A 16,140-nucleotide genomic window follows, 5' to 3' on the forward strand; every position below is an offset into this window, starting at 1 on the left:
ATAGAAATTTTATACTGCTGTTTATTAACTGGTAAATATGGTAATCATAGAAATTTTATACTGCTGTTTATTAACTGGTAAATATGGAAACCATAGTAATTTTATACTGGAATTTATTAACCGTTAAATGTAGTAATCATAGAAATTTTATACTGCTGTTTATTAACTGTTAAATGTAGTAATCATAGAAATTTTATACTGTTATTTATTAACCGTTAAATGTAGTAATCATAGAAATTGTATACTGTCATTTATTAACCGTTAAATGTAGTAATCATAGAAAGTTTATACTCTCGTTTATTAACCGTGAAATGTAGTAATCATAGAAATTTTATACTGTCATTTATTAACCGTTAAATGTAGTAATCATAGAAATTTTATCCTGTTGTTTATTAACCGTTAAATGTAGTTATCATAGATATACTGCTGTTTATTAACTGGAAAATATGGTAACCATAGTAATTTTATACTGGCATTCATTAACTGTTAAATGTAGTAATCATAGAAATTTTTTACTGCTGTTTATTAACTGGTAAATATGGTAATCATAGAAATTTTATACTGCTGTTTATTAACCGTAAAATATAGTAATCATAGAAATTTTATACTGCTGTTTATTAACTGGTAAATGTAGTAATCATAGAAATTTTATACTGCTGTTCATTAACTGGTAAATATGGTAACCATAGAAATTTTATACTGTCTATTAACTGCTAAATGTAGTAATCATAGAAATTTTTTACTGTTATTTATTAACCGTTAAATGTAGTAATCATAGGAATTGTATACTGCTGTTTATTAACTGGTAAATATGGTAACCATAGAAATTTTATACTGGCATTTATTAACTGTTAAATGTAGTAATCATAGAAATTTTATACTGGCATTTATTAACTGTTAAATGTAGTAATCATAGATATTTTGTACTGCTGTTTATAAACTGGAAAATGTAGTAACCATAGAAATTTTTTACTGTCTATTAACTGTTAAATGTAGTAATCATAGAAATTTTATACTGTTATTTATTAACCATTAAATGTAGTAACCATAGAAATTTGATACTGTTTATTAACTGGTAAATGTAGTAATCATAGAAATTTTATACTGCTGTTTATTAACTGGTAAATATTGTAGCCATAGAAATTTTATACTGGCATTTATTAACTGCTAAATGTAGTAATCATAGAAATTTTATACTTCTGTTTATTAAGTGGTAAATATGGCAACCATAGAAATTTTATACTGTCTATTAACTGTTAAATGTAGTAATCATAGAAATTTTATACTGTTATATATTATCTGTTAAATGTAGTAATCATAGAAAGTTTATACTGTCGTTTATTAACCGTTAAATGTAGTAATCATAGAAATTTTATACTGTCATTTATTAACCGTTAAATGTAGTAATCATAGAAATTTTATACTGGCATTTATTAACTGTTAAATGTAGTAATCATAGAAATTTTATACTGGCATTTATTAACTGTTAAATGTAGTAATCATAGAAATTTCATACTGTTGTTTATTAACCATTAAAAGAAAACCATATTTTTAAATATGGGTTTGAAGTAGTGTTCCTTAGGTATGATTTTTTTCAGTAATTTTCAAAAGAAGTATATGATGGAGTAAATGCGGTATCGTGGTGTTTATTAAGTGATAGTAAGAACTAGCTAGATTAGATCAGTTCGTAGTATTTTTCCCTCCCCTTATTTGGCTTTGTCACATTTTTTTATTATTTACTTTTGCAATTTATTGAAAATAAATATTTAGTCTGGTTCAGTTGCGAACTTGACGAAATTGCAAAACAAAAATGTTCTATTACAAATACTGTCTTAACACATTTTAAAAGGAAAATGATAATCTCTTTTTTTTTTTTTTTCTTTTTTTTTTTTTTTCTATTACATTTTCACCCCAAACAAGGCACATTGCCACTTTGGTGTAGGGGGCTACTATCAGGGGCAGCAGCTACTGGGGCACTATGTTGGGATTTGGGCAGCAAAATGTCGGTTCACGTTACACTTGAACTTCTGCATGTCACTACAGTTAGGGAAGCAGGGACCTGGAATGGAATTCCAGAGTCTAGCGGTTCTGGGGAAGAAACTACTGGAGTAGAAAGATTTTTTTACATCTAGTGATCTCTACTGTATGAGGGGGTGAATTTAGTTGCCTGTCGGGTTTGTCGAGGGTATCTACGTCGTGGGGGCACAAGTGTCTGCAATTCGTCAGAGCATTCACCATTAAAATACTTGTAGAACAGGCAGAGGGATGCAACGTTTCGTCAATGGGACAGAGGCTGAAGCTTAGATGCCAGTTCAGGGCCTATCAGATTGGCGACTCTCTTTTTAACCTTGTCTGGGAGCGAGAGATGCACCAGCCCAAATGTGACAACAATACTCCATACATGGGCGAATGGTGGCCTTATAGAGGTACAGGATACTTCCAGGTGTCAGTAGTTTTCTAGCATGGTAGAGAGAGCCTACCTTTTTCGCAGCGGCCCTGGCAATGTTTTCAATATAATTGTTCCAACTCATGTTTCCTGTGAACGTTAGGCCAAGCAGTTTGAAAGATGTACAGGGAGTCACTGGCCATTGCTATTGGTGACAGAGAAGGTTTCTTGTAATTATTGAAGGAAACCAGTTTAGTCTTGGCAGCATTGAATTTGACCATCCATTTATGTCCCCATTCCACTACAGATTGGAGGTCATCCTCTAGTGTTTTTGCCATTTCTTTAGATATGTGTTCATTTGTTTTCCTGTCATTCCTGTTATAGAGTTGTAGTGTCATCAGCATATATACTCATCTCAGAGGCAGTTTTGTCGGGGAGGTCATTAATAAATATTACGAACAATAGAGGTCCAAGGATAGACCCCTGAGGCACTCCCGCATTTATATCACACTGTTTAGATGTACGACCGTCGAGGACAACCTGGATTTTTCTCTTATCTAAGTAGGATTTAATAATGTTAAGTATTCTACCAGTGATACCGTATGATTTAATTTTCCTGAGGAGATCCTTATGCCATACCCTGTCAAAAGCCTTAGATATATCTAGAGCTACCGCTCTGCCCTCCCCCGCTTTGTCCAGTGAATGGTATATTCGTTCAGAGATTACAGTGAGTATGTCAGCTGTGGAACGGGCTTGTCTAAATCCATATTGTTTGTCAGTCATCTGTAAGGTGCCGGACTAGAGCATGGTTAATTATGGTCTCAAATATTTTGGCGAAAAGTGGGAGGAGGCTAATGGAGCGATAATTTGATGGGTCAGTTCTTTCGCCAGAATTCTTGAATATTGGTACCACAGAAGCAGTTTTCCAACAGCCCGGAAAGCATGATTCATTAAGGCATTTGTTGTAGAGTTTGGAGAGAACTGGAGCTACTTCGGCTGAGCACTTTTTTAATAGCACAGCTGGGATGAGATCAGGTCCACATGCTTTTGAAGTGTCAAGGTTTTTTATGATAGCGTGTACCTGAGCAGGGGTGATTTTTAGATCGTCTAGCGTGGTGTCTGTCTGCAAAGGAAAGTCAGGAAGGGGGTGGTTGGAAGGGTCCAGTGTGGAGTTTGAGGCAAACCGGCTGGCAAGCATATTAGCCTTGTCAGTTGCTGAGCAAACAACCTCATGATTGTTGGTTAGCGGGGGAATTATTGATTACCCATTATTTACTACACTGTTGTAGATTTTCCAGAAGTTACGATTTCCTAATTTTTTTGCTTCGATGCATTTTTTAGTGGTTTCAGTAAATTCTCTCTTAGCTGTCGCTATTTCTTTCTTAACGTTACTTCTAGCTTCTATATGCTCCTGTTTGTTTGAACTGGACTTATGTCAGTTAAATCTGCGGTATGCATGCTGCCTTTTAGAAATGGCAGTTGCGCAAGTCAAAGTAAACCATTGGGGATAGTGGGGCTTGCTATAAAATTTCTGCATGGGAACATGTGCTTCCATTGCTGTTTTGAACCATTCAGTGGTCTCATTTACGCACTGTTCAGCAGGAAGAGAAAAAATATTTCCCCATGGGGCATCTCTGATAAGATCTCTGATGGCTTCCCAGTCAGCCTTTTTATAATATCTCGTTGTTTTGAGCACTGGCTCTTCAGTTTTGGGTCTAGAATTTAGGGCGATTTCTACCATTATCACTGCATGGTCAGTGTTCCCGAGTGGGCTGTCAGCATTTGTTGTACAATCCTCAGGAACTGTAGTCAGAAACAGATCTAGAAGTGATGCGTGTTGTTCTTGCTGGTCAGGGAAACGGGTTGGAAACGTAACCATTTGTGATAGGGAGTGAGATATAGAGAAGCTATGAGTTGTGCTGCCCGCTGCATCTGTGTAAGTAGAGAATCCAAGCCAGTTTTTATGGTGAACATTAAAGTCACCAAATACATGTAGTTGTGCGCTAGTGTCTATCACAGTTACTTGTTGCATTCTATGCCTCTTCTCACTGATATTGTTTAATGCATTGGAAATAAAGGTATGACAACTAGAGTGTGAACAAATTCGCATAATTTGAGTCAAAGACAAATTGCAATGAACATGAACAGTAAATGATGAGGGAACTGTATTAAGATGTACCTCACTACTTTGCTCTGAAGTAGTTTGTCGACAGGCAAGACAGTATTGATTGGCAATAACCTCAATTTGCCTTGTAGCTAATTTTATCCCAGCTTTTTGGGTTTTATCTCATTTCTCTTTCATCAAATTTTTTTTTTTTTTTGCAGATCATTCATCAAGAATTATCAAAACTCACAAAAAAGCTAACAAAAGAAACTCAGTCTGAACGTAACATGTACAAAAAGATGTTTAGAACAACTAAAACCCCCACCAAACCTTCTGTGGATCATTCCGTAAGTATAATGATCATGAAAAGTAAATTTTTCATGTCAAGTGGAAGAAAACCAGTTTTTAATCATTTTTTAATGTGTTTAGCATTTGCAGTTTTCAGACTTTTTGCTCATCAATTTTCAACAACACAGACACATTACTGCACCACACCACACCAGATGTCCTTAACCTCGTCGGATTCCACGCGATATGACAGGTGTTCTTTCGATCGTACATTGTCCCGTCACAAGTTGGCCTGTTGATTGTCTTCACCCACTGTGTTTTCATGGTGGGGCGCTTTGCCTCTCGATCGAATCGTCTCCTACCCTGTACATCAATCATTTCGCTGGTCCTTGTGGCTTGCTGCAAAATTAAGAGTCCTCATTACAAACAAACTCCGGTTTATAACAATAACAAACTATTTGTTAATTTCATTACTTCATAACAGCTACTGTCTAAATTAAGGTGACTGACTATAGCAGTGAAACGATGTAAGACCAGACCAGTAAAGTCACAGATTTCCCATTAACACAGGCTAGTTAACATCATAACATCAGGCCCTGAGGGCTCCCAAATCGGGAGCGCTTGACCAGCCCAGCCGTTCAGTTTTCTGGCTACGATTCTACTCTTTTTTTTTAGAATCCCTTTTTCTAAATCCAACCCCTTTTCCTCACCTCTCCTTCAGAGAGTGGTTACGAACACCTTTTCTTTCTTCCTCTTAGAGCTTATCTCTACCAACTTTTAACCCTCCTTTGCACTGAGGCCTTCACTTATTATAAAATTAGGAGTGATTAGTCATCCCAGGTCAAACAACGCCCGGTGGCGACCCTCTCTCCTTGACCCCCATTCTAAGCTGTCAGCCTTAATCAACCAAGAATCTCTGGATCTCTTCATACCTCTCAACAGAGGTTTTAAAAACAACCTTTCATGTTAACAGATATATAACGACAATGGGATAAAAACAATTATTATTTGTTTTTTATCTTTCTGACAAAATCCCATAGACATTTCTGTTTTGTTCCAATCAGACATCAACAACCCCTCTTCTGCCCTCTCTTCCTCTATCCCGTCCAGTTAAACACCCCCCTCACTGCAATATGCACCTCGCTGCGTGCATTCATGGCACCAATAGTGTCATACAACTATTTTCCTCATCTTTGTTGTTGCAATGTTCACATTTGTCTTCTTCTACCTCTCTGGCCTTCTTCAGATTCCTTTTTTCATAGTCAATAACTTTCTAAATATTTCAAACTGGCCACATGGACAAGTGGATAAACCGTTCTGCTTATAGGTTGTGAGTTCAATAAGAACTTCAGACATGGTATCGCATAAGTCATTACATGAAGTGTGACATTGATTTTAACTACTTTCACCCCCCCCCCAAACAAGGAATATTGCCACTTGGAACATAAAGGAAATACTATTTGGAATCGTGTCTGTGAAGAGTTGAACAGCAAGATGTCTGTTCTCATTACATTTAAATTTCTGCCAGTTAGTACAGTCGGTAAAGTATGAAACAGGGAGAGAATTCCAAAGTTTGACAGTCTGAGGGAAGAAACTATTAGAGTAGAAGGCTTTCTGCCGTTTAGGGATATCACCAGGTAAGGTGTGGGATTTTGCTGTTGAGTTAGTTGGAATATGTACATAGAGGAGAGCACAAATGCTATAAGTTTAAAGCACATTTCATTAAAGTACTTGTAAAACATACACAAGGATGCAACATTGTGATGATGGCACAGTGGTTGGAGCTTGGCTGATAGTGCAGAACCTACTAGATTTGAAACTCTTTTTTTTTTTACGAGTGAGAAATTAATAATGGATGCACCAGCCCAGATGTGGTGTGAGTAATTTCCAAGCATTTGCATTTAAAGTTTTTAGATGTTTTATTTTATCATTTATGGTTGAGTTTTTATTAGTTAAAATAAATGTGAACATCATCTTCAGTTTGTCAGATTTAAGTGTGTTATCATCACATTTGAAATGAAAAGGGAATAAGTGATGTTGGTATTTTTATTGCGTGGATAAAGAAGTGATGTTAATCATGTGATGAAATTATACTGTCAAAGTTGATACCTGCAACGTCTCTTGATACATAACATGGTTTGCATGAAGATCTGGAAGACAAGTTTTATGACAAGTTTGTTACAGTAACTAGTAAAGGTTGATGAAAAAGTATTACTTGCTGTGGCAGCATATTTGAATGTTTGTTAGACATTTAGTGGTTTGAGGAAATAAGTAAAAAATGAAAGGAATTAGAGAAGGATATGTTTTTAAGAGAAGGGAAAACAATTTTAGGAATCTGCAATTAGATTGAAGTAAGAATATTAAGAAAAAAGGACCAAAAGCTCTTGAATGTTGTGAAAGTTATTGATCTGGTGAAAAAATTGTGATATAAAATAGAAAAAAATAAGATCATAAAATAATCAAGAACAGTTATATTTGAATACGTCAGGAAACGCATTATAAATGAACTTGTGAAAAAGACAAACTTTGTAGAAATAGACATATTAGCATTAAAGAGGGCAATAGCCAGTCCAGTTTGTACCAAGGAAAACCTATGATAAAAATGAACTTAAGGGAAAGACCTGATCAGAGATAAATTGATTTGGAAGATGTTAAATAGAAGATGATGGTTCAAAGAAAACCTGTAAATAAAAATTCCTCATCTTAAAAGTTCAAAGAAAACTTTGTGTTATTAAGAGCAAAAACAATCATGTTTTTAATTTAAAAATCTGAAAATATATTTTTCAGATAGTTTGAACTACTGTATTACTTTACAAATTTTTCCTTTTTGAAATTTGTTTTCATTGAGAAAAAAACTTTTCGTTGAGGTCAATTTTTGTTATTGCATATGAAAACCTCAGCAAGGAATATTCTGGAATTTTTGTCTATACAATTCTCTGACTAGATCTTCTTTATTAATGTTCACACTTAATATTATCCATGAAAAATGTTTAATTAAGTATAATTTTCTTTTATAACAGATTAGCCCTTTTTTTGTGTTATGTTATGCCGAAGAAAAAAAAACTATAATTATTTATTTTTTTTTTTTACGGCATATCACCCTGTTTAGGTCTGATTCTGTTATGATTCTCTTAAAATCTTCAAATATTTATTCAAGAAGTTTTAATTCACTAGTTATTTGTGATGTAAATTTGTGTGTCTGCCATCAGGGTTTAGTTTCCTGTCATTCTCAAGACAGATTATGTTTAACCAGTGACCAGTACAACTACAGAGTGACTAATTAGTGACTTTATACTCCAAAAACTCAGATCTTGTTTAATGTTATACTCATCGATTGCATATAGTTATTCAAAGTTGTAAATATTTTATTGATTCTATCTTTTTTATTTTTTGTTCATTTCAGCGATGGAAGTGGCCTGTGATAGCTGGTAGCATAGCAGTCGTTTTACTTTCCGTTGGTGTTGCCTACTTCCGTTATAGACAACATTAATGCTTAGCTCATACTTTTTAGCAACCTTATGGGACCACAATGAGGATACAAATGTCTACAATGAAAACAGATTATTTAATAATTGAATGAATGTTTCTAGAGTTTTCTCTAGACATTTATGTTGACATGAATTTCCCAAGGCCTTCAAAAAAATCTGTTGTGAGAATTCAACAAAAGATACAAAATCCAATCATTTTTTTTTTAATGAATAAAAAACAAACTCTTAACTCAGGAAATTTTTTCTTGATAATAAAATTTTTATTATCATCCTATTATGCAATTACAGAGAAATTGTCACAATTTAAATATGTCTAGCAAGTTGATTCTTGTTTCATATTGGTTAAATTTTATTATGCTGTCATTATGTGTGGAAAATTTAATGTAAAAATAAAACCTGTTACTACTTAAATGTTGTTAAATGTTATGTACCAAAAAATAATAATCTAATCTATCAATGAACATTCTCATTTTGATTGGCTGATTTTCTGTTGATTGGCTGACATTTTTTTTGTCTTCATAAAGCATACAATATTATTTCAATTTTCATTGTTTTTTAACATTAAAAGTATCTTTTTATTTCATTATTTTAAAAGAATGCATTGAGTGTTGGTGATCTGTATCATTTTTCAAATTGATTGAGATAAAATCTTATTAAACAGTAGTATTTCTCTTTCTTTTCTTTTTTTAACCATATTATCTTTATTTTCTCAGCAGCATTAATTAATATATGCAACTATTAAGTATGATCTCTCTCTCTCTCTCTCTCTCTCTCAATATACATATATATATATATATATATATATATATATATATATATATATATATATATTTATATATATATAAACTAGCAGCATTACCTATGTGGAGTAATAACATAAAATTATCTAAACATTATATGCAAACAATGAGTAAAATAAAACATTCAACTTAATACATGTTTATTTGATTTTGACATTCTGGATAATATCAGACGTATCTATGAGTAGAATACATCAAGTAATCATTACATATTTGGATAAAAAATATTAACCTATGATTGATGGGTTATTATCATTCAATGTGAAATAAATACTGTTAAATGCTAATGTTGTCCGTTTTCTAGATAAAAAAATGCAATAAAATAGTAAAAATTCCTCTAATTAGCAGACAATTTTCATGCATAGAATCAACATAGAATTTGTCACTGCAACTATTTGCACGTTAAAGCTTATTTCCAGTTAAGAGGTTTGGTTTTATACATGCTTTAACTAAGATTGTAACTTGACTTTAAATGAATAAAAGTTGTTTGTTTTTTGTTTTTTATTATTGTGTCGTTCCTCTCCTGGGTGACGCTAAATGGCCGGTGACGATTGTCATGTCTAGACTTACGGCATGCAAGTCTGAAGTATTTTTAGAATTTCAGCATGGCAACAAAATGTTGTCTAATCAAATTAACCCTTTCGTATTAGATACATCAGCACACACGCATGGTGCGGACCATGTGTGATTGAAGAAATTAAAAATCAGTTTTGAGTCGACCTTTGACAGGAGAGGACTTTATAGATTTCGGTTGACCACCAATAAAAGGAATAAAGAAATAATTCTAATTTTTATTTATATTAAAATGCTCTCTGGTGAAAGGAGAGAAACAACTGTTCTTATTGTCTCAATGAAACAAATTATTTCAGCATTAGAGATTAAAATGCCAACTCGAAATTGGAAATTTCTGTATCTTTGAAAGATGTAAGCAGAAAATATCTGCACCTTTGTGTGTGTGTGTGTGTGACCTCCACCCACCCCCCTAAGAGCAGAATTCAACAAGATTATCCATGGAGGATAGTGGATTCAACTTATTATTTGAGCAATCAAATACATTCAAGGAAGGCATAAAGCCATATAATTCAAGTATCGTGCATCCAACACATTAAAAAAAGTCACCATGTTGTTATAAATTTCAGAGTCGAACATCTAAGGATTTAATTCATTTGGATATACAATCAGGAAAAAAAGGTTGAAGAAATTAATCTTTCGTCTTAATTTAATCGCAATATTTTTATCAGTTGATATGCATGCTTTTATTAATCTGCCATTAACACTTCTAGTCACTACTCAGGGAGAGTCAACAGCCTATACACAGCTCAATATCATATGGAGATTTCCCTCATAGATTTTCATTTGATGGGAGAGAGCTGGGTGGCACATTTTTGCTGGTGGACTTCCTTACCCACATCTGTGCAGGTCGCTGAGCAAAAATGTCATACTATTATAAAATTAAACATAAAAGAAAATCACTTTTCCAATTATTTATTTAGATGAATAAAAGTATTTTTATCAAATGAATGTTTTTTTCTATTACAAAGTGAGTCATGAGAAACATGTTTATAGAACGCTCCCTGAGTAAGGGATAGGGAGCGAGAAAGGTAGTCTCAAAACCGGCTTAAAATGCCGTTTAGTTGTTATTTGTTTATCCTTGACTGCTGTTCGAGCTGCATTCCCTAATCATGTCATTTCACGCTTTGGAGATCTCCCGTGGCCTCCACATTCACCCGATCTATGTGCGATTTTTATTTGTGAGGATTTTTGAAATTGCATGTCTATGCTGGGAAACCTCACACTTGGATAATTGAAGACTGCAATATGTGAAAACATCCAAAAAATAGGCGAAAAAACTTTAATGAAAGTGGAGGCTAACTTTAGAAAGCAGCTTCAAATTTGTGCTCATGAAAATGGGCCATCATTTGTCAGACATAATTTTTCGCTTCTAAATATTCATTATGGCATAGTTTAGTAAATGTTTAGTACATTATAAAATTTTTGTTGAAATATTTGCAGAGTGTTGTTTTCCTTTAAAACATCCATTTTCAGTGACTACTCTGTATAATATAGAAAATAATTTTATTTAAATGCAGAAGTTTCTATTTCATTTATCACGCCTATATCATCAAAACGTCTTATTGCTATCTAAGTCAGTAATACAACATAGACTTTTAAACTATGATAGAGAATCCCTCTGCTATTCACAGAGGTTATGTTTCTTCCTCTCCCATGAATCCTGAAAATTGCAAATTATTGATGTAACCTTCAAACATGATATTATATATATATACACTAAAATATGCTTTCTAGACACATTTTAAAGACAGCTTTGTTAATAGAATAATAATGTAGTTATGATGAACTGAAAACATTTTAATTTTATTTCGTCAATAATGGAGGAGGAGAAAATGTGCTGATGAGGATGATTATGATGACACTGTTTCTTCAAGACAATCAGGAGGTGGTGCAATATTTTCTTGATTACTTTCCTTGACTTTCATTAGAAAAACGGTTATTGTCAGGTAATTTTTTTTTTTTTTTTTTAACATGATAAAAAATGTTTTGCATGTTAACATGGATAAATGAGAACTCTTTAGAACGAACCATGTAATTCATGTTTCATGAGTCCATGATTTAGCTTTCTCTTGCAGTTCTTTTGTTTTTTGCATGAGTTCAGCCAGTCATTTTAGAGTCAGACACTCATCCTCTTGTAAAGAATCTTCCTGGTTCTGTTTCTGCTTCTTCTACAGATGCTATCAGCTTTGCCAAATTTTCTGGAGCTGCAAAAGATGCAGAGCATTTTGATGACATATGACATACAGAGATACAGTATAATTACATATAACTTACCAAAAACTTGAATTCAAACATGCCTTAGGGGTCTATCCTTGGACCTCTATTGTTCCTAATATTTATTAATGACCTCCGCGACAAAACTGCCTCTGAGATGGGTATATATGCTGATGACACTATAATACAATAACTTGAGTGTTATTTCTTCCGCCCGTCGCACCAATAATTTCCTGGGTAAGGTTTACACTGTTGTCCAAACTTCCAACTTCCAAACTTCTGTATATGTAACGTACCTTCTCTCAACTCCAAACGAACTTCTGCTAATTCAACTTATTTCTTCGAAATCCAACTTCAAAATGAACCTCCCTCTAAAAAATCAACCCTCTTTTATCTCCAACCAGGGCGCATCTCGTTTGCATATCGGGTGGTCACATTGCAGGCATATAAAGAGATAAGGCAGCCATTTTTGTTTCTTTCTTCTTCATTCATTTCATTCCACGACCGACCCGTTGAATTATGCACACATGCTAGTTAGGTAAGTCGCACATTTCCCTACAGACACCACACTCTATAACAGGCATGACAGGAAAACAAATGAACACATATCTAAAGAAATGGCAGAAACACTAGAGGATGACCTCCAATCTGTAGTGGAATGGGGACATAAATGGATGGTCACATTCAATGCTGCCAAGACTAAACTGGTTTCCTTCAATAATTACAAGAAACCTTCTCTGCCACCAATAGCAATGGCCAGTGACTCTTTATCTGAGAGTACATCTTTCAAACTGCTTGACCTAACGTTCACAGGAAACATGAGTTGGAACAATTATATTGAAAACATTGCCAGGGCCGCTGCGAAAAAAGTAGGCTCTCTCTACCATGCTAGAAAACTACTGACACCTGAAAGGATCCTGTACCTCTATAAGGCCACCATTCGCCCATGTATGGAGTATTGTTGTCCCATTTGGGCTGGTGCATCTGCTGCTAGTCACTTGCTCCTAGACAAGGTTCAAAAGAGAGTCGCCAATCTGATAGGCCCTGAACTGGCATCTAAGCTTCAGCCTCTGTCCCATCGACGAAACGTTGCATCCCTCTGCCTGTTCTACAAGTATTTTAATGGTGAATGCTCTGACGAATTGCAGACACTTGTGCCCCCACGACGTAGACACCCTCGACAAACCCGACAGGCAGCTAAATCCCACCCCCACACAGTAGAGATCCCTAGATGTAGAAGATCTTTCTACTCCAGTAGTTTCTTCCCCAGAACTGCTAGACTCTGGAATTCTATTCCAGGTCCCTGCTTCCCCAACTGTACTGACATGCAGAAGTTCAAGTGTAACGTGAACCGACATCTTGCTGCCCAAATCCCAACATAGTGCCCCAGTAGCTGCTGCCCCTGATAGTAGCCCCCTACACCACAGTGGCAATGTGCCTTGTTTGGGCTGAAAATGTAATAAAAAATAAAAATCATTTTGAAAACTCTCGTGCAATTGAGAGAAAAAAGTTGTTTAATCTCTCATGCTTTTGACTGCAGCCAATCAACAAGAAATGAAATGACATTATTTTAAAATTATTTACCAGTTATACTGCTTTATTTCCCTTTTCTAATTTTCTATCTAGTATGGCCACCTGTCCATTCCTCTTTTTCTCGGAAACTACTAGGCCGATCTGGCTGAGATTTTGTATGGACCTTTGTTATGATGAGGTGCAGCAAACTAAGTATTATGTGTTTGATACAGGGTTTGGGATTAAATGAATAATTCCATGGAAAGATTTAATCGTATTTAACCATTAATTTGGCATAAAGCATTCTGCTAACACACTATAACTTTTGCACATTTTTAATAGACTAAAAAGTCTACTTATTTTATATTAACTGACTTATTTTTAAATTATTTAGGGTGAATGTGTATTTCTGCTAAAAAAATTCTCTAAGAAATTTAATAAATTGCCAAAATTATGAAAACACTTTTGGAACAAAATCTGCGAGTATGTGAGGGCCACGAACGGTGAACCACAAGTGAGTGAGGGTATTCTGTATATAGTTGAGAAAAAAACAGTTTTTTGAATGGTGAATTGGCATAAATATTTCTTAAACAGTTTATAATAAATGAAAACCAAACATTTATTATTTTATTGTCTTAGCTGGGATCAAAGTGTAGTATCTGCCCTAATACTATACTTTATCTTTTCTGTTCTCAGTCAGCAAAAAAGAAATCCTTCTAGACTGTGTCAATTTTTATATTTTTCCCAGTACAGCAGCCCTTTTTGTACAAACATGGTAACAAGGAAATGACTGAAAACACCTTCAAGTGCTGTAAACTTTGACAGTTTCGAGAGTATGTCAACAAATTAATTTCTTGGATTATTCCAAGCAGTTGATATTTCTAGATGTAGCATATGTGATCGTCATTGTACAACTATTGTGGACGAGCGAGAAACAATATTTTTTTGCAATCCTGAATGATGATCTGGATGCCATGTCATGTGGTTGATCTTTTTTACAGTCTGATTTTATTCTTCAGCTTAAGATTAAAATTATTATTTTATTCTTAAACTTAAGATTTAAAATTATTATTTTATTCTTCAACTTAAGATTAAAATTAGATGTTATAGGGAAGGGTACATTCGATGACATTCAACAAAAGGGGTAGGAGTGAAAGTTGTGAACATATGAATATGTGTTTCCTGACGAGGTCTTTTTGAAATCCATTGTGGTGAGGTTAGACTCAATGAGTCCTGTCACTGTTTTAGTTTTTCAGTAATAGAAATCCTTCAAGATGTCCACTCCTCACATTTATTTTGCCCTTATCCTCTCCAAATTGTATTTAACTTCGAAGGACAGCATCTATTTCTAACATCCATCCCTATTTCTTCCCACTTAAATACCACTTCCACTTGATGTTCGACCTGCTTGTTTCCTGTTCTAAATGAACTTGAAAACTGGAAACAGTCTATTCATTTTATTTGGTTTCTTTGTTTTTTTATTGTCGTCCTAATATATTGTGTGTGGTGTGTAAATAAAATCATTTAAAACCTTCAGGTCTATTTTAAATAGAATAATGTATTGTGGTGAGTGTTGAAATATAAGTAATGGATAAATGTGGAAAAAATGAAAGGAGGAGGTAACCAGATGATAGTGAGTATTCGAACAGGCCTGCTGGACATCAGTAGGTACTGGTATGAGTAGCTGGACATTGACAGGTTCTGGTATGGGTAGCCTAATGTCGACCGGCACTGGAACATGTAGCCTGACAGCTAAAAGTACTGGAGCAGGTAGCCTGATGTCGACAGATACTGGAATGCTGCTGAGGGCTGCAGGAAGAGATGGAAGCTGCAGGAGTGAGTCAGAGTTTGCTGGTGTAGAAGGGTAGTCTCGGAAAGCAGACAGGCAGTAGTAGTGGTTTGTATAGAAGTAGTTTGTTGATCGCATAAAAGTAGTTTGTTTGTTCATCCTTCAGCTAATATTCATATATGTGGAGACTTCAATGTTCACAATGTGGAATGGTTAACCTGCTCAAACAAAACATGATGAGGATAGGGTCTGTTATGATTTCTCCATTGCTTATGACCTCACTCAGATTGTTCACGAACCCACTTGTGTGCCCGACACTGATGGCCAGTATGCAAGTCTCCTAGACCTTTTTTTCACAACTTGCCCTGAGCTATGTTCATCTTTCGTTCTGTCTCATGAAAATAAGCTTATTTTATAATTGCCAGACAACCAGACAGCCTCCCTTTCTCCATACACCCATGGTTTAAAAGCCCAACGGAAATAACCCAAACATTTATATAATCCTACCCATTCTCCTGACAAAGTATATTTCTCTCTCTCTCTCTCTCTCTCTCTCTCTCTCTCTCTCTCTCTCTCTCTCTCTCTCCTTACACCATCTTTATTCCCAAAGGAAAAAAGAAAAGAAATAATTCAAATAAACAGAATCAAGGCCACCTATTGCAGAAAACATTAAAAAAAAGTAATTCCTGTTCCTAGCCAGCAATCAAGACAGATGTGAAAGGGGCACGTCTTGCTGATCAAACCAAGATGTAAATCTACAGCATATACAATACTGTGCACCTGACTCAATGCACATGTATACAACCACAGTGGAAAAGGGCGAAGCCACCTACGGATTTTCCCATATAGCAAAAAAGAGCAGACTTCTGGAACCTATGCTTGGTTTCAACCGGAGATACATATAACTGTATATGTATATATAGAGAGAGCAAAGGACTATAAAGTTGCCAGGACATCATAGAGACAGATTATCCCCCACCTGAAGA

At 34.8% G+C, this 16,140-nt stretch overlaps 1 protein-coding gene across 2 annotated transcripts in view; it reads left to right on the plus strand.

Annotated features, from left to right (window-relative positions):
• Positions 1–8,929, plus strand: part of LOC145276850 (peptidyl-prolyl cis-trans isomerase FKBP8-like) — a 104,541-nt gene extending 95,612 nt beyond the window's left edge. For both annotated transcript variants that reach the window (XM_080128215.1, XM_080128216.1), the window contains 2 exons: positions 4,712–4,837; positions 8,182–8,929. In XM_080128215.1, coding sequence (XP_079984341.1) covers positions 4,712–4,837; positions 8,182–8,268 — 213 coding nt within the window. In that variant the 3' untranslated portion in view covers positions 8,269–8,929. The remainder of the gene's footprint in view (positions 1–4,711; positions 4,838–8,181) is intronic.
• Positions 8,930–16,140: the final 7,211 nt, after the last annotated feature.

The sequence above is a fragment of the Euprymna scolopes genome, chromosome 5 (genome assembly GCF_053919585.1).
Source record: "Euprymna scolopes isolate OS-2025 chromosome 5, ASM5391958v1, whole genome shotgun sequence".
Taxonomy (NCBI): Eukaryota; Metazoa; Mollusca; class Cephalopoda; order Sepiida; family Sepiolidae; genus Euprymna; species Euprymna scolopes.